The sequence below is a fragment of the Chelonia mydas genome, chromosome 11 (assembly GCF_015237465.2).
Source record: "Chelonia mydas isolate rCheMyd1 chromosome 11, rCheMyd1.pri.v2, whole genome shotgun sequence".
In the NCBI taxonomy this organism is placed as follows: Eukaryota; Metazoa; Chordata; order Testudines; family Cheloniidae; genus Chelonia; species Chelonia mydas.
The window spans coordinates 37,773,980-37,799,909 of record NC_051251.2 but is presented as its reverse complement, the minus strand read 5'-3'; the positions used below and the strand labels follow the sequence as shown (position 1 = coordinate 37,799,909).

Below are 25,930 nucleotides of genomic sequence, written 5' to 3'. Positions count from 1 at the left end.
AAAATACAGTGGGGAGATTTATATACACAGAGAACATGAAACAATGGGTGTTACCATACACACTGTAACCAGAGTGATCACTTAAGGTGAGCTATTACCAGCAGGAGAGCTGGGGGAGGCGGGGGGGGACACTTTTTGCAGTGATAATCAAGGTGGGCCATTTCCAGCAGTTGACAAGAACGTCTGAGGAACAGTGAGGGGTGGGGGGATAAACATGGGGGAAAAAGTTTACTTTTTTCCACCCCGCTCTCCTGCTGGTAATAGCTCACCTTAAGTGATCACTCTTGTTACAGTGTGTATGGTAACAACCATTGTTTCATGCTGAATCACTTTCCATGGGCATGCAAAGCCTGTAATGCATCAGAACCGGTATCTAAATTTGGACCTATCCTACAATGGTTATAATTGACATGGAAATAGTTTCCAGATTTTAAATACATTTATTAATACTATCTCTCTGGTAGTGGTAAATTAGAATGAACCCAAACAATAGTTTACTGATTAGACAGGACCTACATTATATTGCTTTATCATCTACTTCCACCCCACTGGCTAGTCAGCAGAGAGAATATGACTTAATTAATAGTTCCAGTTCTAGCCATCATCAATAATACTGTGCCTTCCCAGACGAGAGCAACTCCCGGCATATTTTTAAAATGGCTTTTAAATAAAATGACAATAACAATGATTATTCTGAGTTAAAATATTGCTGTTCTTAATTGATGTCTGCAAAGCATTTTAGAACATAAAAGCCTTACACAAATTCTAAGTAAGAACACTACTACACAGTAACAATATTGCAGTGACATCTATTTCTACCATGGGCTTCACACTAGGAATAAATATGATCACAGGGGGTAAGCTGATTACACTATTGTTAAAGCAGCATGTTTTGCTGGCTCCTCCCTCCTTGCCTCTGGCCACGCCCTCTACTGTAGTCTGCTGCCCTCTTTAGCCTGTTAAGTAGCACACAGGAGTTGCTTGTGGCTTTGCAGTGAAAGAGGATGCTACCATATAGTGACCTTCCTCCCCCCACCCCTCCCCACTGTCACACTTTTTCTCCCTACTGAGCTGGGGCTTATGTCTTTGCTTCTACAGACCTGGATTCAAATAAGGCTTTGATCAAACATGAAATGTTGTTCTCATTTTAGGCATAAAAGGATATTGGTGCAAAACCACTGCACAAAATGGTAAGAATGTAAATCTGTGCTCAGACTGTTTTTGACATTTGCCAGATAATGTAATCTCTAACTCTAGAATTCTGTGTCTAATAGCAGGGCTGGTGTGGTCAGACAGAGGGAGTTGGGTAGGGAAACATACAAAAAACTTCTGTTTGTATTATGCCTGGCTCTCACCAGTTATGTCAAGTCTTTAATTTAATTGTGAACTATAAAAGTTCGCCTTATGATTAACGTGAGAAGCCCATCAATAATTTCAGTTTTTTCCTTAGACTTTGCTGTATAGTGTGACATTTGGCTGGAGTGCTCCTGAGAAATTTGTCAAAATTGTGAGAGGTTTCATTTCCTGATCTTCAACCCAGATTGTAAACACTTCAGGCTAACTCCTGCACTACCAAACTCTTGACCTGAGTGGGATTGTGTGGAGGTAAAGGCGAGGCAGAACTGCACCCTTCTTATTTTCACATGCCTTGAGAAAAACACACTCTGAGTAGCTACTGTCAGTTAAGAGAAAACTAATGAACTCCCCTGCATTTGTGCACTTCAGTGAATACTTGGAAAAGAGCTTTGGGTGAGATCAATCTTGATCTCATACAAAGCAAGCACTCTGCAGTGCTCTGGTAAATGTTGTTGTTTGAAAAGCATAACAGTCAGACATCTAAAGCTGGCATTCTCCCCTTGGCTTTTCAAATACCATAGAGCAGCCTTTAAAGTGTTATTGAAGACCTAAAGTGATGGCTAAACAAACTAGGCAGCTATCTACTCAAGGAGTGTAAATCTGTTATTCCTTATGTCTTTGCTTCTACAGACCTGGATTCAGAACATTACAGACAAAGCAGGAAATCACACAGAGGAAAATGCACTCGATTTCCATTTGGAGCAGTACAGAGACCTATCCTGTGTTCAAACTGAACCTTATTATGGACAAACCCCCAGAGCAACAGTCGTCTGAGGTGTATCTCTTTTGGTGGAATTTGGCACTCACTGTTTCCGCAATTTAAACAGAAATATGGGAGGATGAAACCATATAGAAAATGCTGGTTCTGCTGTACATCTCGTAGCACACAGGCGGGAGAAATCTGTGTACTCCAGCTACTGAAGTCTAATGTGTGACTAAGAAACCTTTGGTGGCAGAAGGGGGAAAAGATAATTTCAAAAAATAAGTCCATCCCATCCTCAAAAATGTACTGAAGGCTTTAACACAGAGTTTGGGTTTCTGTCGGGTTTGTTTTTTAAATCTCCGGGGTTATTGAATTCATGGGGCTTCTCTGGCTCAGAGTGCAGTGGTCAGCAAAGCACCTCTGGACTCCCTGAGCACTAGGGGAGTCTTTTGCATTTCACAGCTGATGAGATGACTCCCAAAAGGTAATGACTTTATCCTGCCTTCATATTAACAAGCCCCCCAAGAGATCTCATTTTACTGGATTGGGAACGGATCTGGGGTGAGGGCAGGGGTTGGTATTTGTGTAAGTCAACCACATGTGTGATTAAGTAATGAGCTTTTTGTGGCTGTTTCCCTCTGCAGGATCACTAAGAATTTCTGCTTACCATAGCATCCTGGCATTAATTGTGCTCTCCAAACACAATGGACAAAACTGTTATTCCACCACATCCCCAAACTATCCTGCCTGACAAGATTAGTTTTTTTTCTGGAATACCAATTAAGAGTCTGGGGTCATGAACGCAGTGAGGTGGTGTTGGAACTTTCTCACCAACGCTTCTCAAGGGCAGGATGCTCACTTTATAATGGGGCTGCTCCTTTCATGTGCAAGAGTGTGAGACTGTATTTCATACTGCAGCTTTAAAGAAATCTGGAAAGGACTCTCCCTTGGCACACAGCAGTGCTACTTCCTAATTAGACAGAGGGTTTGCTACTGAGAAGTGAAAAGATTCCGCTCCCCCAGAGCACATACATTGCTTCCACAGCATATATACTACTTCCCAGTGGCTTTAGGAAAAAAGAGAGGCATGGGGCATTACAATCCTGCATGGCAGCAGCACCGCCATCAGGCCAGACTCCTACTTCATTTGTTTTCTGTGTTTTTCCTAAGACAATGAAAGTGGTAAAGCACGTGCTGAAAGCCAACTAGCTCCAACCTCACCTATTGGTCCCTGCTTTCAGCACCTAATTCTTGGCCCCCTACCCTACAAAGGCAGCTGCACACTTACCTGTGGCTGTCTTGTCTCCAGCCCATTCCTGCTTTTAAACCAGGTCAGGCCCTGCCCCCTAACCTTTACTATCTAGTGAATGTTGACCGCCATTTTACTCTATAGCAGTAACCAGCTAGGATCTTCTCTAATAAGGGCATCTAGTTATCTCTGAAACTTCTCTTTAATGCTTGTGAGATACAGTCCAGTACACACAGCTGGCACTCTACCGTAATGCATGGATTTCCAAACTAGTCTAGGGCCAAGTATCTGAGGAAGGGGGCATGCTTACTCACCACAAAGGATATATGCCAAGCCTACTGACGATGAAGACAACGGCAAACATAAGGAACAGGAGGTCACTCAGTTTTTGACACTTGCAATAGTTTGCCATTTTGGCAGCCTGCAAAAGAGGGACAAAGAGTGTTTACTCCAGTTATAACAACAACTGCAAAAGTCTTACACTGTGGATGAGCTGTGATGAGCAATTAAATGCAAAGGAGACAAATTTTGATCAAATACATTGTTCTGCGATACAGTGACCTTGCTTCCTCTCTGCCCTGGAGTTGGTCAATTTCTTCAATAAGAAAATCCAGCAAGTGTTGCCTCTCACCTCTGCTCTTTCCCACCCAACTGTATCTCCCACATCATTCCAGTTTCAGACTCTCAGGTATCATTTGTAATCAAGGGATTAGAAATGTCCTCAGGCATCTCCCTCTGCTCCTCTCTCTCAGCTTTTAAGTACATTACTGTTTTCCCAGCCCACCCCACTGCCCCCTGACTGCACTTTTTTCTTCAGCTGCTGCCCATCTCCCTCCTCCCCTGTGGTCTCCAACCTCCTTGGGCCTACTGTCTATAAACATTGCCTCAATGTCTTCATTTCTAACTCTCTCTCTTGAATCCCTAGCCCTCTCCACTACCCAGAGACTGCTCTGAAGGTACTCAGAACCCTCTCCTGGCCATGCATAAGGACCTCCACATTGAACTCTCTGCTGTTTTTGACTTGGCCTATCACTTCTTCCTGTTCCATCCGTTCCTCACACTCAGCTTTCATGACTCTATTCTTTTAGATATCTCGTCACTTCTGATTGCTCCTGCACCAACACTTGATTGCTGCTCTTCTTCCCCTTTCCTGGGGTCTCCTGCACCAATCTGCACTCCCCTCCAATCCATACAAAGCACTGCTTCTAAAAGCAATCATCCTTGTCGAATACTCAGACCATGTCCCTCCCCACCTCAAATCCCCTCACTGGCTTCCTTTTGCCCTCTGCATCAGAGACAAGCTTCTGGTTCTCCATATCAAGGCCCTGTATGCCACCACCTCTGCCTTAATCCCAGCTCTCATTTCCTCCTACTTCTCTCCTGCTGCTTTTGCTTCTTGCAACTTGCTGTTCTACACATCCCTTTGGCATGCTTCTCCCACTCATCTCTGTGCATTCTTTTACGCTGGCTCTTAAGCCTGGAACTCCCTCCTTTTCCCTGTGTACCAAGCAACCACTTCTTCATTCAGACCCCTCTTTAAAATACTTTTCTTCCCTGAAGCTCATCAACACTGATCCCGCAAAGAGAAAGAAATGTGTGTATAAATATATATAAAGATATCCGCATTGTTTTGAGATTGTTCATGTAGCTGAACAAAATGGCCTATTTTAGAATACATGCTTCTTGAGGAAGGGAAAATCTCTTCGTCTACCCTTTGCACTACCCATACTGATGCCCCCCCAATAAATGATAAATAATAGTGCATCAAGAGCCTGATTCAATGCCCACTTTAATCAGTAGGAGACTTCTCATTGGCTTCTATGGGCATTGCCTCAGACTCCTATACTTCTAAAGATGCATAAGGCTTAGGCTCATTAACATAGCAATAATAGTGAGAAAAACTACCACATGTACTGACTTAAAACCCTGCACAGAATGCAGAAATAAATTCAGATAATTTCTCAGAAGGGTGAGAAAGGCAGCACTGCTGCATTACATATGACCTTGTTAGCATAATGACGCTGAACCTGAAAAGTGTGAAACAGTCACGCTAAACAAACACCGGAGTTCAAATTCTGAGGCGACCCTGAATAATCTGGCATTTGCATGACTTCAGTGGTTTTTCCATTTGTATTTATAATTTAAAGGTGATTTGCTGGTTTGCAGCAAACAAACTAGGAAACTGAAGGGATAGTGATAGTCTACCAGTGTAGACTAAAATAAGGCTTCGATGCTACCTAAAGATACCTACAAATTCATTCTCATCTGCTATTCAAAGTAATATTTCATGGCTGATCTTCAAATAAAGGAATGTTAACACTTTAGATATCAGCATATAAAGTAAAGTTATATTTACAATTCAGTGACTTTTAGACTGAGAGTCCAACTAGGAAGGAGGGACATATCTCCCAGGCAGAATAGAATAGAATTTGGTTTCATGTGCTTTTGTATTTACCCCCTTGTGCTGAGATCATGCCAGATTTCAAACTAAGCAGGGATGAGCTGAGTCAGTGCTTGGATGAAAAGACTGCAGAAAGTGGTGAGGGTGATTTGTTAGATGGAATTTGTCCATCTGAGTCAATAATGAGCAAAACAAAGTGTGGAAATGATGTATGCTGCTGGAGGCACTTGCTTTTGGAAGTCAGTCACTTAAAACTAAGGCCCTGGGCACTTGTGGTCATTAACAATTCCATGACACTTTCAATAAGAGTAGGCACAATTCAGGTAATTATACTCTCCTAAATTCCCCCTGCAGCTTCAATAGAGTGTATAAAGATCCTTCTTCACTTGCTGTCCTAAAATTGTAAAACAGCTGCTGGTTTCTACCCTAGTGATGATTGAGTTTCATATATAACCTCTCTCCCAAGCCTGTTGCAAGATTTTTAAAAACCCTGGCTCTTTTTTAGAGGTACAATTTCGTGAGTGTAAATGAGAGGTTACAGACATCTACCTAACTTAGAGTTCTTATCAATCAGGTAGCAAGCTCTCTATCTACCTTCACCTATGCCAGTGAACATGCCATACAGGAGGCCAGATTTTTAAAATCAGTCATTCATGTTAGTAAAGCACTTAATGATTCTCAGATGAAAGAAGTGTAAAGGGTTGTTCTTAATAAGTTCTTACAGACAGGGCCCCATGAACTATTTGGCAAGCGGGACCTAAATCCTGCTTTCTGTGCATTCTGGTGCGGCAGCCCAGAAATTCTGTGGAAGCTTCATTTCAATTAAAAAACAAAACAAAAACAGTTTTCAAATGAATTAAATTTGAAAATAAATAATAGAATCTGTGCAGTGGCCCTTTCCTGATTTATTCTGATACTTAATACAATTTATTTTATACTACCCAATCGCTCTGGGCTTTCATATGCCAAAGGATTTGCATTGACAACATATAACTGTTGAGGGTGTCAGGGGACAAGCTGGAGGTTCTGGTAGGTGAGTACATGTTAGTTGGGCATTTTGGCCCTGTGGTGAGGTGAGAGACAATTTGGGATCATGAGATAAAGACATTAGCTAGATGTTTCTGCGAAAGTGATTAGCAGTTAATATTCTGACATTTAAACTGTCATCTTTAGACTTCAGACCTAACAACCCACTGAGATGAATGGGGCAGTTCACACTTCTCAGAGCTATTGTTTTAGACTTGGATTCTGCAGCAAATTCAGTGGCCAGGGTGACAATTCCACAGCACAGTTCTGTGGCCTCTCCAAGTCATAGAACTTCTGGGACCCTTGTTTTAGAAGTTCAAAATATAATTATGAGGTTACCACAGAGCATTTTACAATCCAAAATTATATACCATCAGTGTAGTTGCTATATAGGCATGAGACACATTAGACACTTCACTCAGCAGTAATTCTCACCCAGCCCTTGTATATCATAATGACAGAAGGAATTGTTTGGCCTGGACACAGAGTGTATTCCCTATTCTCTTTGAAAGGTGTCATGGGAACTGTACCTCCGCTTACAGGGCAACCAGAATTTGACAGAAAAGGGTACAGTTTAACATGTCACCTAAAGAATGACACATCTATGCTAGAGCAGTATAAAACTATTTGTTTTCACAAATGTGTACCAGGACTGAAAGTTTCACGATATTAATGAATTTGAGCAAAGCAAGGGCATATTTTCAAAGGTATTTAGGTACTTAAAAATGCAGATAGATGGCTAGTGGGATTTTCAAAAGCACTTAAGCTGGTTAGGCAACCTAGCTTCCATTGGCAAGTTAGATGCCTAACTCCTAATGAAATCAGGTTAGGCACCTAATGTGTTCAGGCACTTCTGAAAATCCCACTAGATGTCTAAGTACCTTTGAAAATCTGGCCTGAAATGTCCACATTTCCACCAATGTGAACAGTATTTTGCAGTGTCAAAAACTCTTCCACCTTCAGACAAATTTTTCTTTTGGGCATACACCATTATGAATTTGCCCCTACAGGCAGCCAGCATTTTCTGCAGCCAAAACATAATTTTGTGGCAAAACTGCTTTTCATTTCTACATAATATCAGAGGTGACAATAGCAAATGCTTTGCTGACCCAACAAGGCAAGACCGTATACCAACTTTTCCTCTGGTGAGATTTGTTTTCCCCTGAACAGCCCTTCCCCTAGTACTGCTTTGTAGTCAGCAGCCATTATCAGTTCAAGTTCATTGGTAAGGAACTGGAATAATGACCTTCAAGTCTAGAAGAAAGAATGCTACCAACTCAGTCATACTGATACTTGCGACAAATGCTTTTCTGGTGTTAAGCATGGTTCTCTTCCCTCATATTTTAGGTTGTCTTTTATTTATTATTTTTATTAAATAATAGCAGTTCAAATAAAAAAACAAACAAACCCCAGCATTTTTGCTGAACTTCTTGTGTCTGTCATGCCAGGATATCAGCAATTTCTATTTAATTGTCTTAGAAAGATTACTAGTGACTGGACTGTACAATCGAGCAAAAAAAAAAAATCTGTTTCCCTTCAGGTTATAGTTTTCATCAGTTAAACAGTGTAGCATATAGATATTTTTAAAATCTACCTTTCAAGTATTTGGGTGATCGCCAATAGATTGTATGGTGCCCAGGCCCTTGGTGGCTCTGAAACAAACAAGCCCTTTCAAAAGTGGCTTTTTGTGGTAAGGGTAAGAGAAGTGGAGTCAGTGCTGGTGAATTCATGGCTAAATGGATGTAGACCCATAAACGTTTCTAACTTACAAGGCTGGATTCTCCACTGCCTTTCACCTTTGTAGTCAAGTACACTGATACAAAATAAATTTACAACACTACCAGACCAGAACCAGCAGTTTAGACCCATTTTGTATTCACCTTACACAGATGTACATAACTTCACAAGGTATAAGGCAGTGGAGAATCTGGCTCACAGTGTGGCGGTCAAGACAGTCTTGTTTTATAAAAGCAGTTGCAATTATCCTGTTACAAAGTATCATTTTAGATAAATAAATGCTAAGGCTTTGATCCTGACCTGCAACTAAGGCAGCTCATGGGGGTGGGTTCAAAGGTGGCTTTAAACCTCTTCTGTGATCTTCTCATCCAAGATGCATACTGATGTAGGTCCAAATCCTGGCATAAATTAGAGCAACCTGACAGCTGACATTTACAGTGGTTGCTCACAGCTATAAGGGTATGTCTACACAGCAATTTAAGTCCAGGTCTGAGGCCAGGCTCAAGTCAACCCCCCTTTCATCCACACTGCAGATGTGCTAACGTAGGGCTCAGACGCAAAGCGCCAGGACCGTGCAGGGCTAGAGGGTTCGAGCCCACGTTAAGCTGGGACCTAAGGTCTGAGCCCTATTCCTTTCCTGTGTACATGTGGCCCTGGCTTGACTAAGGCTCCGGAAGTCCTCTGGATGCATCTCAGAGTTCCTGGCGGTAGAGGAGCAGTGCTGCAGGCAGCCAGAAGCTCCATTACTGCCTGGCTGAGCACACTCCCACTTCCTGCTCTGGCTCCTCCTCACTGCTGTGCAGAGCCAGCCCGGAACAGGAAGCAAAGCTGACAGGCGGGAAGCAGCTCCCAGGATGTTGGGAGTCATCCCTCCTCCAGCCGTGCTGAGTCGTGGGCTCTGCCACTTTCCCTCCCTGCAGGGTGGCGCTTGCTCCTGGACCCTCCCTGGGGCTGTGTGTGCAGGGGTGCCCGGGCAGTGTGCACTATGAAGATGGTGAATGGAAGCCAGCCCCAAAACTTCCCCACAGCCTCCCAGGGATCCCTTATCCCTGCCTCCTAGGGTGCAGTGGGGGCAGGGATAAGGGATCCCTAGGGGGTGCTAGAGCACACTGCACCCCAAGCCCTGGGAATACAGTTCACTCTGCCGCAGGGGGGAGCAGCCAGGCTGGGGTGTGTTTGTGTCTTTTTCCTCTGAAACCTGTTTTATGTCAAACTCCAAAACAAAACAGACCAAAATAAATAAAAAACCAACCAACCAAAACCACCAGCATTGAACACCCCAGTTTAAAAATTAAGAATCGCAAAGTACCATTTTAATAGTTTGACAGCCCTGGAGACTGATGTCCTTATTACCCTCAGAACAGGTGCACATGGCATTTTCCTGCCACTGTGACTCAGCCTAGAGCTTGAGAGCCCAATTCTCAGATTAGATGGCATTTCAGTATAAAGCCTTCTCAAACTGCAGCCATTCTACTGAGATAGCCACTAATTATGCTGTATGTTCTCGTGTGCTCCTTATGGGCTCCTGAGTCCCACCAATACCACTGCCACTGTTAGGAAACAGGGTGGGTACTAGAGTTTTCACAGTGCAGCATATTCCAGGGCCTGAGTGTTAACAATGGGGAGGAGGGAGAGGTGCTAGGCACTCTGGGATAAGTTTACTTTGGCTTGGGTTTGTGCACTGCAGTGTGGACCCCAGAATCCTAAGTTCGAGCACGGGTCAGAAAATCCTTAACCTATGGTTAAAAAGCAATGTAGATGCTCAAGCCCAGGGTTTCCTGACACAGGCCAGCTGACTCAAGTCCCACCAACCCTAGGCTTATATTGCTGTGTAGACATAGCCTAAGGGTCCATTACAGCAGCTGGAGATTATCTGGGCATGAAGGAACTCTCACCATGCATTGTTTTCCCTGACCGCACCCTTAATACTGATGGCTGGATGGAAGGGGAGGCATAGGATCGGCTACAACGGCTCTACAACACGTCAGGATTCCTCTACACTGGGGCAATCTCCCAGTGGATAGATAAACCAGCTTTAAGGCACAAAAACATACAGTGTGTGATTTTTTTTAAAAGGTACATTACACTTTTGGCAAGAAAAAAATGATACTATTTTATGAAAGAAGTATGCTAATGATAATCATTGTTTTTATTTAGAATAGCCTCTGTCGTAGGAAAATACTTTTTTGTGCAGGCAACACAGGTAGGATTGTACCCTTCTGTCTGCTAGCTAACAGAACATAGCATACCCAGTACAATTAGTAGGGTTGACTGACTTTTTGTACAGGATAGATCCTGATGGCACATGAACAATCTCACCTCCAGCAAAACGTCAGCTGAATCATGAAGACACAAGGTCAGGGCTCCCACTCGTGTCAAATTGGTTACATATGAAAAGGATATCAAAATGACTGTTACAATGTGATGCGTAAACATAATGCTGAAATCCTAGAATGTCAAGAAGAAGAAGAAAAACAGTGAGACATTGTGCAGCAGATTCAGCATCTTTACACAAATGGATGGGTGATTTTAAAGTTTAAACTCAGGATTAGAGGTTACAATACTCAAAAACCTTGAATAATTCTCTTAACTGAGTGCACATTAAAATACACATAATTATGCATTTAATTTAAATTAAACAAAACAGTTATTGTATGTAGAGCAAAAACAAAAACAGATTATTAAGAATTATGTAGCATTTCTATTTCACAGTTCAGTGAATAAATCTAACGAAGTAAAGCTTTTACAGCCAAAATTATTTATAAAAGGCATATGTGCATACCACTCAAATTACACCATTTCTCTTATGCCCTAGCAGCTTATAACATGCAAAACAATGCAGCCCCAAATCACTCATGTACAAGAGCTTAGACACGGTTTACAAGCTTTGCTCTGAGTGCACTTTCAGTAGATACAGAAACACAAACACATGTTTATATTGTATTAAAGGCCTCTCCTAGACTGCTCCCTGATACAGCCCCTCAGGTCTCTTAGCACCGAGGATCCCATTTCTAATATTTTTAAGAAACTGCTTCTTCTCTCCCATTCCATTCTACATGCTGTCACAGGGTGAGGTAGCCCTTTAAAGGAATCAGCTGATGCTGCAATGCTATGGATCAGGTGACAGCTTGAAGATCACCTCGTCTTCTTAAGAGCCAGCTGCTGGTGAGAACTGCAGGAAGAAGGAAGGCTCTTTCAGGAGGCCTGGGATTAGGGGACAGAACTCAGTTCTGTGACTCCCAGGTAGCTGGCTGGTGGAGTGTAATCTAGCAAGGAGCAAAGGCTCACTTGAGTCCTAGGCAGATGGCCTAAGGCATGCAAAAGCTGCGGGGAGTAGATAGGCTCCTGCAGAAGACCCCAGATCAGGGCAAAAGGACTTGACAGAGATATTGAACTTGTGTTAAATGAGTTTTATTTTGAGGAAATAAAGAAGAGGTTTGGAACTGTGCAATGGGAGAGTGTTCTTTGGAGCATGGACGGGTGAGACAGCCCACAGGCTTACACATGCTAACACCAGCGTCAGTGAAAATGCAGGCACTTTTCTGATCCTGTCATCCCTCAAGTCTCCATGGATCTCTCAGGGACCTGGATTTGATAAATCCTCTGTGCCAGGAGGCCTGAATTTTGCCTCCTCAACAAATACAGCAGCTTCCAGTTCAGGTCAATAGTATATCCTCAGTTGTGAAATGGATAGGTTCTGTCAGTGCCCCTCCCATTCTCAATTCAACCTCTAGATTGAGAAAAAGGAAGAGAACATGAGTTGCAAAGGAGTCCACAGGTTAATATAGTGGGATAAAGCACCTCACCTCACCTCCTCTGCTTCAAAAGTTCTCCCTTTCTCTTTATAAAATTATAAATATTTTATTTCCTTTTCCAAACAACAAGCCCTAATTCTCCATTGCCTTGCACCTTGTGCTGTCGTTTATAGGTGCGCAAAGTGATCTTAAACTCACTCTGCACAGATATAAATGACCAGAGAAGGAGCAGAGGGGAGAATCTGGCCGAGATAGCAGAGCAGAAAACAGAACACAAGGAGCCTGATTCTCGTCACCTGCTCTGAAAAAACATCATGATGTTGGCCCATATGGAAGCAGTGACATCAGTGCTAGCATTTGCTTCTTGTAGATTCCAGGAATTACTATGACCTCATTCCACTATTAATTGCAAGGAAAGCAAAGAGTAAAATATGACAAAATATTTTCCCTTTGGGCATGTGAATTCTGTTTGTACCTTACAGTACAAGTAGCATGTACAGAATGATCTAAAAAATCTGCAGCACATTCTTGCCTGAGAAGTCTTCCTAGTATTAACAATGAGAGGATACCACTCCCCACTCTCCACTTTATTGGAAAACATTAACAAGTACTCTGGGTGTCCCACAATCTAGAACTGGATATTACTAGTAAGTCCACCACGAGGCTGAAAAATAATGCTAAAACCAGACATTTGTGTTGTAGTTTGATAATTGTTTTGGGAGGAAGAAATACAAGCTTGAATTATTTATGGATTTTTTTCAAACAACATTATGGTCCCTGACATTAAGGCTGCTGACTGGAGCACAGTGAAAGATATTCTGCAGTCATCTCAAAATACTGCCTTAATTTCAATTTCTTAAGACAAATAGAACACAAAGTAAGGAAAGCAGGATTAAATATTGCTTCACATTCCAAGGGTCTTAATGATCAAAATAGAGAAAAATGGTCTGTCTTTCTCACATTCAATACCAGTCCAGATATTTATGGCCATCCAGTTGAAAATTTAAGCCTTCTATAATCAAATTAGTGAAGCTTTTACCTTTCCCCCAAATATTAGAAAAAGCATGGCTAGGAAAATAATGTGGTCTCTGAGGTTTCCACATTGACATATCATGCCTTGTTTCCTTACACGTTTCCGTTACGTGTAGTACGGAACTGCCTTTTGATTTCACTGCCAATGGCAATTAAGTTAGTACAGACTCAATCCAAATGCAGGGATAAGTCAAGCAGAAAATCATCTCTGCTTTTGTAGCTGCCACATCCATGCTTGTATAAATACTAGACTTTTCAGTCTCTTTTTGGAACTCTTTAAGGAGTTCTTGACCATTTGTATTGTGTGTCAGAGACCTTAAGATTCTTGAGCAATAGCATCTTTATTTATTATCTACTTATGGATCAGCTGTCCAGTGGACTGTTTCCTTCACGTAATTCACTCTCTCTTTTAAAAAAGTTTTATCTGTCTTATTCTCTTTTCATAGTATATAAGAAGTACCACAAGACGGATGGAATAGGACCTTGGGTTTGTGGCAGGGTCGGATTCCCCATTCCCAATTAAGGTACCACAGTGTTGGCCAAGCCAGTGTTTGATCTGCCAGCAGAATCTGGTAGCAGGAAATCCACTCACCCTATGCAAAATACAGATACTATGGGGAACATTCAGAATACCATCAGTGGCCACTTTGCCCCTCTTTTAGATCTATAGGACACAAGAGTAGAACTCTAGGCCATGTGTGGGGAGATTTTAGGGATGAGCCCATATCCAAAAAGCAAAATCTGGGTGGCATCAGAGATTGACAATCTAACAAGAAAAAAGGAAGCATATCTTAAATCTGAACACAGCACTGAGCAGAACAACAAATACAAGAAACTAGAATGAATGGTCAAAAAGGCTAAGAAAAACTGACTCGAGAGGTGAAGAGCTTGAAAAACAGTTTCAAAAAAGTAATGCAAGATGGCTGTTTCAGAGAGTTAGATTACTATCAAAGTTAACACCTGTAATCGATGGCCTAAAATTCTTCTCTATGGAAGCGTGCATGTCGAGAGAGGCCATGGACATCTAAGGACAAAGTGGTATAACACTGTATATAAAACCACCCACAATCCCCCAACAGACTCAAATGGCAACTCAAAACAGACATGGATGGAAGATGCTCATAACCTCAGCCCTACCCCATCCTGACATTGCAAAAAGGAGATGATAATGATTATATTATACATATTCTATAGGGCTTTTTGAATCCCTTATTCTATAGGTCAAATTCTAACATCATTTACACGCAAACAAAACCAGATCACTGGGGATGCAGACATTTGTAAGGTCAGGATTTGGCCCTCTATTTCCTTCTATGTTTGTGATTTTAAACTTCTTCAAAAATTTTAACTAACAAAATAGTTTGTGTCCTTTGTAGAACTGATCCAACACATCACAGAGAATATATTTTTGCAGGAGGTTGAAAAGGGAGAAACCTTCCTCTCTGGAATTTGCTTCCCTGTTGGTCAGACAGAATGCAAGCCCAGGGATTTTTAGGATTCCCATGCAAAGCTCACTTGTGAATTCCAGCCCTTCCCTGATTGGTGAGTGGGGGCTGAGAGGAGATTGTGACTGGAGGAGTTCATTTTATTTGGAATTTATTGTTGCATAGCTTGTACCATCCACACACACAGAACCTTTCTGATGGAAACATATTTATAAATAAGTAAATAAAATAATATTTTAACACCAAAAGATAGTTTTTAAATTGTGTATGTACAGAAATAGTTTATATTCAACGAGGCACTCTGGAAGTGAATTGTACTGTGTGAAACTGTGGCATATTGAGTGAGAGGGTCATTCATTAGTGAAATTGAGCAGTCTTTTCACATGAATTGCCCAAAAGTTTACTCAAATACTTTGTATTTCATCATGTCAGACTGTTTCTTTCCTTTAAAAGGCCATGAGGTTTCCAAAGAGGCCCTCTTCAGTTATGTTTGAAGTGTCTCAGACATAGAACAGCAACAGTGTGGTGAATTAAAACAAGCAAACAAAATATATTAATGGAGCCAGAGGATATTTCCCACTGGATTATGGATGGAATTTTCCAAAGTGACTGGGGAGCTCACATACCACTGAAAGTCAATAGGACTTCTGCTCCTTTGTCATCAGGGTGTTCTGGAAAAATTCCACCCTCTATTGAGCTTGTTCCATTAATATAATATATTAAGGATGGGGGGGGGATCTCACTTAATTTCAAGTCTTCAACCATAACAGTTCCATCCTAGTCACCCAAGCTCCACAAGATCAGCGCAACGTGCATTTTTTCTCTCTGAGACTAAACACATCACTGTGATTCTTCCTCCTTTCACCAGGGTATGCAGAAAGAGTTCCAAGGACTAACTATAGACATTGTGGAGCAGATTGCTCATGAAATATAGTTATAAACTTTCCATAAACATAACACACCATGCAGGGTAATTAGCAGCTACAGTTTTTTTTAAATGAATGGAGAAGATCTGGGCACTGCTAAGCCACCTGAAAACATATAACATTTGTAATCACTAAAGTACAATTTTCACAATCTTTCGTTGATCCAGGAAAGCATGGATTGAGGTAGCAATTTTACAAAATCCCTTAGGCTGACCTTAATAAAATATATTTATCTCAGAATACACTTCTGCCATGCTACCAACACACACATACATAAATTTCACTGATTCAAACTAACTGATGCTCTCTGACAGCCATAAGATTCTTAACCGATCTGGTTTTCCTCTTACTGTTTGTGCCCTTTAGAAGTGGAATCTGGGAAGCAGCACAGAGGTGTAAAAATCATAACTCTGCTGCAGTCTTTGTAAACTGAAAACACCTTAAGGTTAGAAAATTATTACAGCGATACAGTAGAAAATTATGATCAAACATGCCATTATGAAATTATAAAAGTTAATCTACCCTGTTTCATTGCCTTAACTGAATGCTGATGCTATGTAGTGAGCAAAATAGTTAGATTTTTGTCCATCTCTTTTCAGTCACACAGAGATAATCTGATGGAATTGGGTAACAAACAAATAAAGACAAAACAGGTATTTGAAAATCAGCAATCCCACGGGAAGTCATTTTCAAGTCATGAATTTGCTATATGGGAGGAATAAAGCAGAGATGGCAATAGTGAGTGCATTTCCCTCACGACACACGAAGTGAAAGACCAGTGTTGGAATGATGCCAGCACTGAGCACCAGCACTGGAGCTCTAGCACCAATCATTGAAAGAGGTCAGACAAAATGAAAATGGGCAGCGGAATTCCAGCAGGGACTCAGATGGCAGAAATAACTGCCATGGCATTTCTAATCACTCTGTACTATGACACCATTGCTGTGGCATTCAAAACTTCTTAGAAAGAGATCCAAACTTACATAAGGAATTAATTTTCCCACTGTTAAAAAAAAATAGCAACAGATTTCTCAGGCTGAGAACTGGAAATCTGCCACCTATAAATGTCCATGAAGTACTCCAATAATGTCCTGTATCGGGTGGCAAACTTCACATTCCTTCTAGCCACGCAGCAGCTTAGTTAAATGGGTACTAGGCTGAGACACAGGAGAGCTGTTTGTAGATTCTGTCTTCTAATATTCATTAGCTACCCCTTATAAAAGTTGCAGTCACAAAAAGTGACAGTATGAACAGCAACTATATGTTACAGAATCCCAGAACAAAGCTTTAGAAAATGCAATACCAAATTTGCAATGTGCAGGATGTTTCCCATTGGCTTGTTTCTTAGTGAGACTTTTTGATTTAGTGGTCGAACTATCTCAGAAGGTTTTAGATACTGTAATCTATGATAATTGAATATTCAAATTGTAGTGACCTCACAACGAACCAACACTCACTCGATGATATTTCTTCTGTATGTGAGGGTCAACAGTGTAAATATCACAACTCACACTATGGGCCTGACCCCTCCCTCACCACTTTTACTCCAGTGTGATTCCCATTGGCTTCAGCAGATTAACACCTGATTTGCACCAAGTTAGTGGAGTCCGAGGCTCAGCGTGTAATTATTTGGGAACAGAAAATCGACATGATGTTAGTGTATAGACTGTAACTGATGAAAGATATTTCCCTTGTAGATCTCAGGGTTTAAATGCTATTAACTTCATTTTTGGTTTTCAGCATCTGTTTAAGACCTGTTTGTTCATTTGTCTTTTTTCATAAAGTTATCTTGCTCTCAGTTACGCTCATGCCAGTTCATTGACTCCAGTGGAAGTGTAACTTAAGAGCAAAATTGGACCTGAATCTGTACAATTAGAAGCCACAAGGCTCTTCAGCATCCTAAGACCAGAGAGGACCTTCAAAGTTCATACATGTCACTCACAGGTCACTGGTAATGAAAGCGATGTACACAGGACAAAAATAGAAGCTAAAGGTCTGGGCACAGGCCATGGTGACCAAAACTCAGTCAGACACATAGAAAATAGGCAAGGTTTAAATGTCCTACCCCAAAAGGACAAACAGAGAAGAGTGGAGGGGAGGGAGAGAAAGCATTGAGCTGCAGTCCTTCATTGTGGCTGACCTTTGCTGTATATTGCAAGTTCAGTGCCCGTAAAGTCCATTCACACCTACATTGCCAGACAGAAAGGTTAGATATCCACAAGCACACAAACTTAAATAAATAGAATAGTCAATTTTACCCATGTAAATTGTGTGCCAAAGCCTGCATTCCAGACATCAATGGAAGTTTTGCCCAAGTAAGTATACAGGGCCTGATGCAAAGCCCACTGAAGTCAATAGAACTTTTTTTATTGGCTTCAAATGAATTGGACCCATAGAGGTAAATTGTACAACCAATAGACAGCAGAACCACTCACAGAATTCCACTCCATAAGGCAGTTCCAGGTGCAAGAAGGCTGCATGGGGGAAAATTCTGCCTCCCTCTGAGACTCAATCCATGCAACAGTGTGGGGCCAGAGAATGGATGTGCCCAGAGGGGAGCAGCTCTGCTAGTTCTCTGTATCCTGGAGCATGAGAGGCTAGATCTCAACCTGACCCCTCAGGAGAGACCTGGCCTTTGTGCTATGGGCAGATTTTGGCCTAGAGTAAGAACTTCAAGAATGGGCCCTGTTTGCATGCACAGAATCCAAAACAGCGAGCAGTAATTGAGTGGTTAGATGCTCAGCTAGTCTATCTGGGTATGCAAATATCTACCTGTCTGATCAAATGTGACAACTCTCTAAGTGATGGGAGAAATGGTCACATTACTTGCCCCCAAGAGGTTTCAAATTAGGAAAGTTTTTGAACATCACAATGGACCTTTTGAAAGCTGCATTTTAACACTGTTATATACTGTTCAGTACTTTCCCACTCTTTATATAATCTAAGATGTTAGCAGGCATTTTTAAAAAATGCATCCAGGTCAGCATTCCATAGTTTTGCAATTATGACATTCCTCCCCCCCAGAGGTGCACAGAGAAGGCAGAATAAAGATATAACTGAGCAGCACATTAGGCTAAATACATGCAGTGGGACTGCTTAGATATAATGACACATTTCTGCAGGAATAACCTGAATGATATTGTAACTTTGCTGCAGAGATTTGGTATTGGTTTTCATATTTGCAAATGGTTATGTCCTGCCTACTACTGGTGCTTACACGTATCGTATTTGGATTGAATTCTTCTCCGCTGTCAGACTCTTCTGCTGAGCCATGTTTCTCTACACCTCTGTTTCAGGATGAGTAAAGTTGTATTGATTTCAAGCCACTGACTGACTGCACATGTAGTGACTGTAAGTAGATTGGGCACTCGGAGCAAATGGCATATATGTCTGTGTCAACTGTTCTGTTTATACTGTATCATCTAACAAAGATTTGAGATTCTTGGACATTTCCTTGGGCTTCCTGATTCTGGAGAGAAACTTTGCAGATGCTGGAAATGGAGTATTTTCCTTGCTGAAACAAACACAGACGAGGATTCCCAGCTGTACACTGTGGTTCCAGGGGGAGGATTCATTTTCTTGAGGACACTCTTTATTCTCTGCTTCGTTTCCCAGAAATATGGTCTTGTTAGAATTAACTGCCCCATTAAACAGGGATTTTTCTTTTAAAATTATGGGTTAGGCTGTGATCATTTAATTAAAAACTGTGTCAAAAGGGGGATGGACAACCTTAATACAGACATTTTCTTTCTTTTCAGTGATTGACTTTGCAACCTAAATAAAGTTCTTTTAACAGTTTTTTTAAAATGTAATTTCCTTATTCTTTTAAAGAAAAGAAACAAAAATAAATTCTATCCTATGCAACTTTAACACGTTACAATAATCCGAAGCACAACATTAACATTGTGTTTTAGACCATTACTGTAGAATACAGCACAGGGTTTTTATTGTTGTTGTTCTTTTTGGTTTTGTTATGGATGATCATTGTGCAATTCTTGCTGCCTGTTGAAGGAGAAGGAAGGGAAAACAAAATGGAACAGGCTGCCATTGGTACTGTTCAATAGCGTTCTCATATGGACAGCCAGCACCGACAATGTGGTTCTGCAGGGTTAAAGGTTCTGGTTAAAAGCCCATCTGCTTTGTATAACAGGCAAGTTCCCAAACGATGACTTAAAGATGGACACATTGGGAATGGATTTATTTCACAGTCTATACAGTTTTCCAACTTCAAAATTTCATTTTTTCCCCATTACACAGAAAATAAAAGACACTGGGTTTTGTTTCGCACATATAGTTAGTTATAGCTATATACAAAAGATATGAAGCTTCTTGAGGTTTTCATCTGTAAAGGAAAGATTGATACTGTAGTATCAATTTAATATCAGATACATTTATATGCTTCATTTTGTCTTTACACAGGGAGATGAACTCAAAGTTCTCATGAATCTTACCCCAGATGGTCTAGTAAATTCACAGCAGCATCTAGCTCTGACACTGATGCTCTTATCACATCATGTCAAGTGAGTACACCACAGTTTACTGATCATCAAGAGACAACACAATCCCTGATGTGAGAGTAGCAGATTATCAATTGACATTGTGGCCCTTTGCCACTGAATATTAGATTACTGTGGGCTGCTTCAGCAAGGTGCAGGAAATGGCACATCCCACTGCCCAGGAACTGAATGACGTGCCCACTTTAACATCAGTATCACAACGGTGAACATCTACAGTAGCTTGCAAATGGAAATAACATGTGTCTAGCACAGTACATAGCGACAGGGTTGCATGCTACCCAAGAGTCAATGAAAGTGTGCGTTTACAGCCCCATCAAGTTTTTACACTGATTGTTCTTACCTTTCTTTTGATGTCTGTGAACTGAGAAAACATTAAGGACCAATAGAATGACAACTCGACTATGTAGTAGTAATGAAGGTCAGGCATCAGCGGCTGAAAGAGGAAGGTTTAAAAAGATTGAGAAAGTAATTTGTTTTGTAAACACTAAACTCCACAAGGAGAGGGGAAATTGCAGACTGACTACAGGCTAATCTTCCTATCTGGGACAGTTCTGACGGGTGCCTGTTCCAAGCACTATAGCTCTGTGAGAAGAAGCCCCTCCTCATCTGTTACTTACGCTTCTCCTTTTTTATGTTTAGATCCTGATAACTGAGCTATACCCTTTCCCTTCAATGCCAGTAAGACAGGCCCTAGATTTTTAGGTACCTAGAGCAGAAATGTTTCTGGCCAATTTTGAACACCGCACTTTTCTCATATGCAGCAAAGGAATGTTTGATTATACAATTGTCTCCTGTTGGTTTCCAAATCAGCTGCATCCAATTTAGAGTATACCAAAAACTGCAGATGCTCAGTGAATTGGGAAGAAATGGCTCCAGTAAAACAGTCTTACCTCTGTGTGTTGACACCATGGTGGGATTAAAGTAGTGCTGTCAACATCACCATGATGAAAGTTATACCAGTCTTTCTAATGTAATCTATTCTTACGGGGTCTAAAAATGACCTATGAACATACTATCTTTTGGAGGACATGAAGCAATTGTATAGATTAAATCCATTCAGATCCCTTTGGCCTACAACACAGAAAAAAGCAGGGCCCCATACCCTTACCAGCAGCCAAGGAGTGCTTGACACAGCTGAGAAGGGCAGAAGTGTAAAGAGGCTTTAAATCTGGTCCCAGACATAAATTAGAGCAGACTGGGGGCGACTCTAATTTACACTCAGCCATGCCCATTTCCTGCTCATCATGTCCCCTACATCAATGACAGGGAGGGGTTCTGGGATAGGAGATGTTACTGCATTTTTATGCCACTGGAGGACTCCCCTGGGCAGAGAGAATCCTTGAGGGGCCAGAGTCACCAGGTTTAGACCAGTTTTGCACTGGAGGACCACCCAAAGTTGTTGCAGAGCAGGGCAAAATCTGTCCTACATATGTAGTTTTGATCATCATTTCTATTCTATGACACAAACAGATTTCTTCTTTTAAAATCTTTTCATGTCAATAAATCTTTATTTTCATGTATTTCTTCATATTTAGAAAAAACTCTCTTTAGGTGCCTAGCCAATGCTCTGGGATAATTGTTTTTCCTGCTTTGTAAAACACAATAACTTTTTTTTAAAAGTGCTTAAATTTACTGGTTGGGTTTTTTTTAAGTTTCAATTATGTCAATCATACAGATAATGCAAAAACTCAGTTGTTGCCATCAGCAGGTCTGCTTGCCCATTTTTAGACAATCTTTTCTAGCTTTGTATTAATTTGCTTAGTTTTTAATGTAATGCAGGTAAAAGGTACCTGGCTGATAATCCTAGAATCCAAAGGCATGGGGAGTTGGATGGTATGCTCTCCCCAGTTTCCCCACCAATGAAGGAACAATTCATATGTGATAAAGGGTAGTTCATTTTCTCTGGCCCATTCAGTCTTTGTCTGCTCTGCTGACATTGCCAGGAAGGGGGTTGATTAGCGGCAGTTTTTTAAACTTAATTCTGATATATGAACTAAAAAGGAAGCTGGAATTACAGCCAAAATCCCCAAAGAATTTACAAGGAAAATTTGTATTAGAAGAATTTTTAGGATTGTTGGTTGTTCTCTATTGATAAGTTTTTCTAAACCCAAGAATCAAGATAATTCGGGCGGCGGGAACCTCCACACTGTAAGGATGTCCCAGTTTTCATCTCATAACAAATGCATAACAAAAGTAGAGAACTTGATCAGTTCCAATGTTAGTTCCTGATCCTTAACTTCAATAGTGCGTAAAGTGAGGATTTGGGCCTTAGCCAATCAAGTGAATGCAGAATCACCCACTTGTCTATATCTATATAGAGTTGTGTTGGATTTCTGGAATGCCATGTTGAATAATTCATGTGAGTCATAGCATGATTAGAACTTTTATTCATTTAGAAAACAAAGCAAACAAACAAAACCCCCGCAAACACAACCTTGATTTGAGCCCAACACATTTTTTCTCTGGGACAATGACTGACTGTTTTTATTTTGTGATTTGCTGTCTATCAAAACTCATTCTCTGGCACTGGACCTTCTCTTTGTCTGCTGCTTGTCTCTATAGATCTCATAGATCTCTACTAGTATTCAAAAGGTACAACTAATTTTCTCAGTAACAAAGGGCGACCTCTCTTTCCTGACCATAAGCTTAGCAAATATTCACGCTCTTTAGCCAATCACACTGATTCTTTCTTCAGAAGCAGATTGTAAACTGCATATTACATACATAAGAAAAACACATCTCGACATTTTAGACTTCTCAGATTGCAAACTCTTAAACTGGTTTCTCTTAGTCTTTTGGGCACTAATGATCACTTATGGGTAGGGTCCCTCATTATAAGGGACATTCCTTATTTTTTCATCTCTGTACAACAAGACTAGGAGTTGCTGAGTGCTGCAAAGAGCAGCAAGAAATACCCTGGCGAAGTATGTGAATACTGCTTATGAGAATACTACTACTACTACTACTTTCGGGAGGAGGGGTAGGGCGGGAGTGCTAAGAAAACAGTCCCTTATTTTTGAAATACAATGTTGGCAACCCCACTTATGGGTTTGTACAATGTCTAGAACAACGGGCCCCTGATTCTTGCTGGGGGTTTTGAGTACTGCTGTTACCAAGCAAAAATGAAGAACAACATTGGGGCTAAACAGGTGAGTGTTTGGAGTCTTTCTGAAAATTTAGAATTTAGATGGGTAGAAATGCTGCAAACCAAAAACACAACCACAAGTTACCGCAAGTCTTGAAACCTACATCGTTAGGTGATATTTGTGACTTTTGATACCCGATTTAAAAAAATACTATCTATCATGACAATGGATTTATGTTTAAAAGTATTAAGAAGACAGATGAGGCATAAGAAAATGATTGCTCTGAAATTGGCAATTAGCTCCAAACAAAATATTGCTCTCACTCAAACAGCTGTGAAATCCCCAGGGCTCTCTTATTGAAGCATGATGCTTATTTACATTCTTCTAAAAAAGAAAAAAAAAGTGTACTTGTGGCACCTTAGAGACTAAAATTTATTTGAGCATAAGCTTTCGTGAGCTACAGCTCACTTCATCGGACGCATACAGTGGAAAATACAGTGGGGAGATTTATATACACAGAGAACATGAAACAATGGGTGTTACCATACACACTGTAACAAGAGTGATTAGGTAAGGTGAGCTATTACCAGCAGGAGAGTGCGGGGAGGGGGGGGGGGAACGACACCTTTTCTAGTGATACTCAAGGTGGGCCATTTCCAGCAGTTGACAAGAACTTGTGAGGAACACTGGAACTAATAACTTAGTTAATAACTTAGGCTTGAATAAAGACTGGAGTGGATGTGTCATTACACAAAGTAAAACTATTTCCCCATGTTTATTCCCCCCCCCCGGCACTGTTCCTCACACGTTCTTGTCAACTGCTGGAAATGACCCACCTTGATTATCACTACAAAAGGTTTCTCCCTTCTGCCGCCGCTCGCCCCCCCCCCCGCCCCCCCCCACTGGTAATAGCTCACCTTACCTGATCACTCTTGTTACAGTGTGTATGGTAAACCCATTGTTTCATGTTCTCTGTGTATATAACTCTCCCCACTGTATTTTCCACTGCATGCGTCCGATGAAGCGAGCTGTAGCTCATGAAAGCTTATGCTCAAATAAATTTGTTAGTCTCTGAAGTGCCACTTTTCTTTTTGCGGATACAGACTAACATGGCTGCTACTCTGAAACCTTACATTCTTCTGTAATCTTGCAAGTATGATACTCTTGTGATGACATAAATGCAAACTAGTATTGCATAAAAAAATACATCTCCACGAAGCTGAACTTTCCCAAATGGTTGCCAGTGCCAACTCCTAACCACATATGCACGGTGACATTTTTCTCTAATGAGCTCTCTAATTAACAATATTATTTAAAATTTAATAGATATGGATTAACCAATACCTCTGAGTGGTAGGTAAGTATTATTAGCTCTCTGAGTACATCTACACAACAATTAAATACCTGAGCCTGGCCCAGGTCAGCTGACTTGGGCTCATGGGGCTTGGGCTACGAGGTTGTAAAATTGCTATGTAAATGTTCAGCCTCAGGCTGGAACCTGAACTCTAGGACCTCACGAGTGGGGAGTGGTTTCAAGGCTGGGTTTCCCACACTTTGAATACGAGGAGGTATCTCCTCCCACCATGCGTGCATTTCATGCAGGATTCGGGGAGATTTTTGTCCCCAGACAACTATCTTTTTGCCAGTTATTGCTGATGCACTTTTGTCCTCACCAGGAGGGACGGGTATATTTCCTTCTCTGAGGATGTCGCTCATGTTGCTCCTTCATGACTCAGAGAACAGGGGGTGCGAAATGGTGTTTGTTGGGTAGTCTAATAAAGCTAATCAACATTTGCATAAAACGGGGGTTTGCATAGTAAAAACAACTTCTCATTGAGGTTGTATATTTATTTCTATGTAACAGGATGACTTACCTGATATGGGTATCCATTCCAGCACTGCCTTGTGTTCCAGAGCCAGGGAGTCTTAAAGAAACAAAACAAAGGGGCATGTTAGTAGTTGTGAAATGAAACAATGCAGTCCCTGGCAGTTAAGATGTAAATGGTTAATATTTTTCAGGGACTAAATCCTGAGAGCTGCTGAGCATTTGTATGTCCTCCCACTGGAGTCAATCAGCACTGAGAGTGAGCGCTAGACCCCTCAAAGTTGTGTGTCCCATATTAGAACAACCCACTGTGACATTCTGTACCTCGTGGGAACACCCTACGCCGACAAGTTCATCCTTATAAAATGATTGTTTGGTATCCAGTGCAAAGTTTGTCATGTCGGATGTCTTCGGAAGGCTCATGATGCACTGAGCATTGTTGTTATAGTGATGTTATAGTAACTGTTGTTACAGAAATGTTATAGTAATGTTATAAGTTATAATTCCATGTATATAGTTATGAGGCTGAAAATGTATCCTCATGGCTTAAAGCAAGCCCAGGCAAAAACGCTCCAAAAGCAGAGGGGCAGTTCACACCACATCAGGCATGTATGGGACAGCCTCACAGGAACAAAGGACACTGGCGTAGGCAACAGCAAAGGATCTGTTGGACCAGGGGTTCTCAAACTGGGGGTTGGGATCTGTCAACCTCCACCCCAAACCCCGCTTCACCTCCAGCATTTATAATAGTGTTAAATCTTTTTAAAGTGTTTTTAATTTATAAGGGGAGTCGCACTCAGAGGCTTGCTGTGTGAAAGGGGTCACCACTACAAAAGTTTGAGAATCACTGTGTTGGACTCGCAGTGAGCCAC

General features: G+C 41.2%; 1 protein-coding gene across 2 annotated transcripts in view; it reads right to left on the bottom strand.

The window, feature by feature from the left end:
- CERS6 (ceramide synthase 6) overlaps positions 1-25,930 on the bottom strand; it is a 214,792-nt gene that overhangs the window by 24,664 nt on the left and 164,198 nt on the right. For both annotated transcript variants that reach the window (XM_037912354.2, XM_007056603.4), the window contains exons 5-8: positions 25,108-25,158; positions 20,488-20,580; positions 10,792-10,920; positions 3,623-3,729 (exon numbers count right to left, since the gene is read on the bottom strand). In XM_037912354.2, coding sequence (XP_037768282.1) covers positions 3,623-3,729; positions 10,792-10,920; positions 20,488-20,580; positions 25,108-25,158 — 380 coding nt within the window. The remainder of the gene's footprint in view (positions 1-3,622; positions 3,730-10,791; positions 10,921-20,487; positions 20,581-25,107; positions 25,159-25,930) is intronic.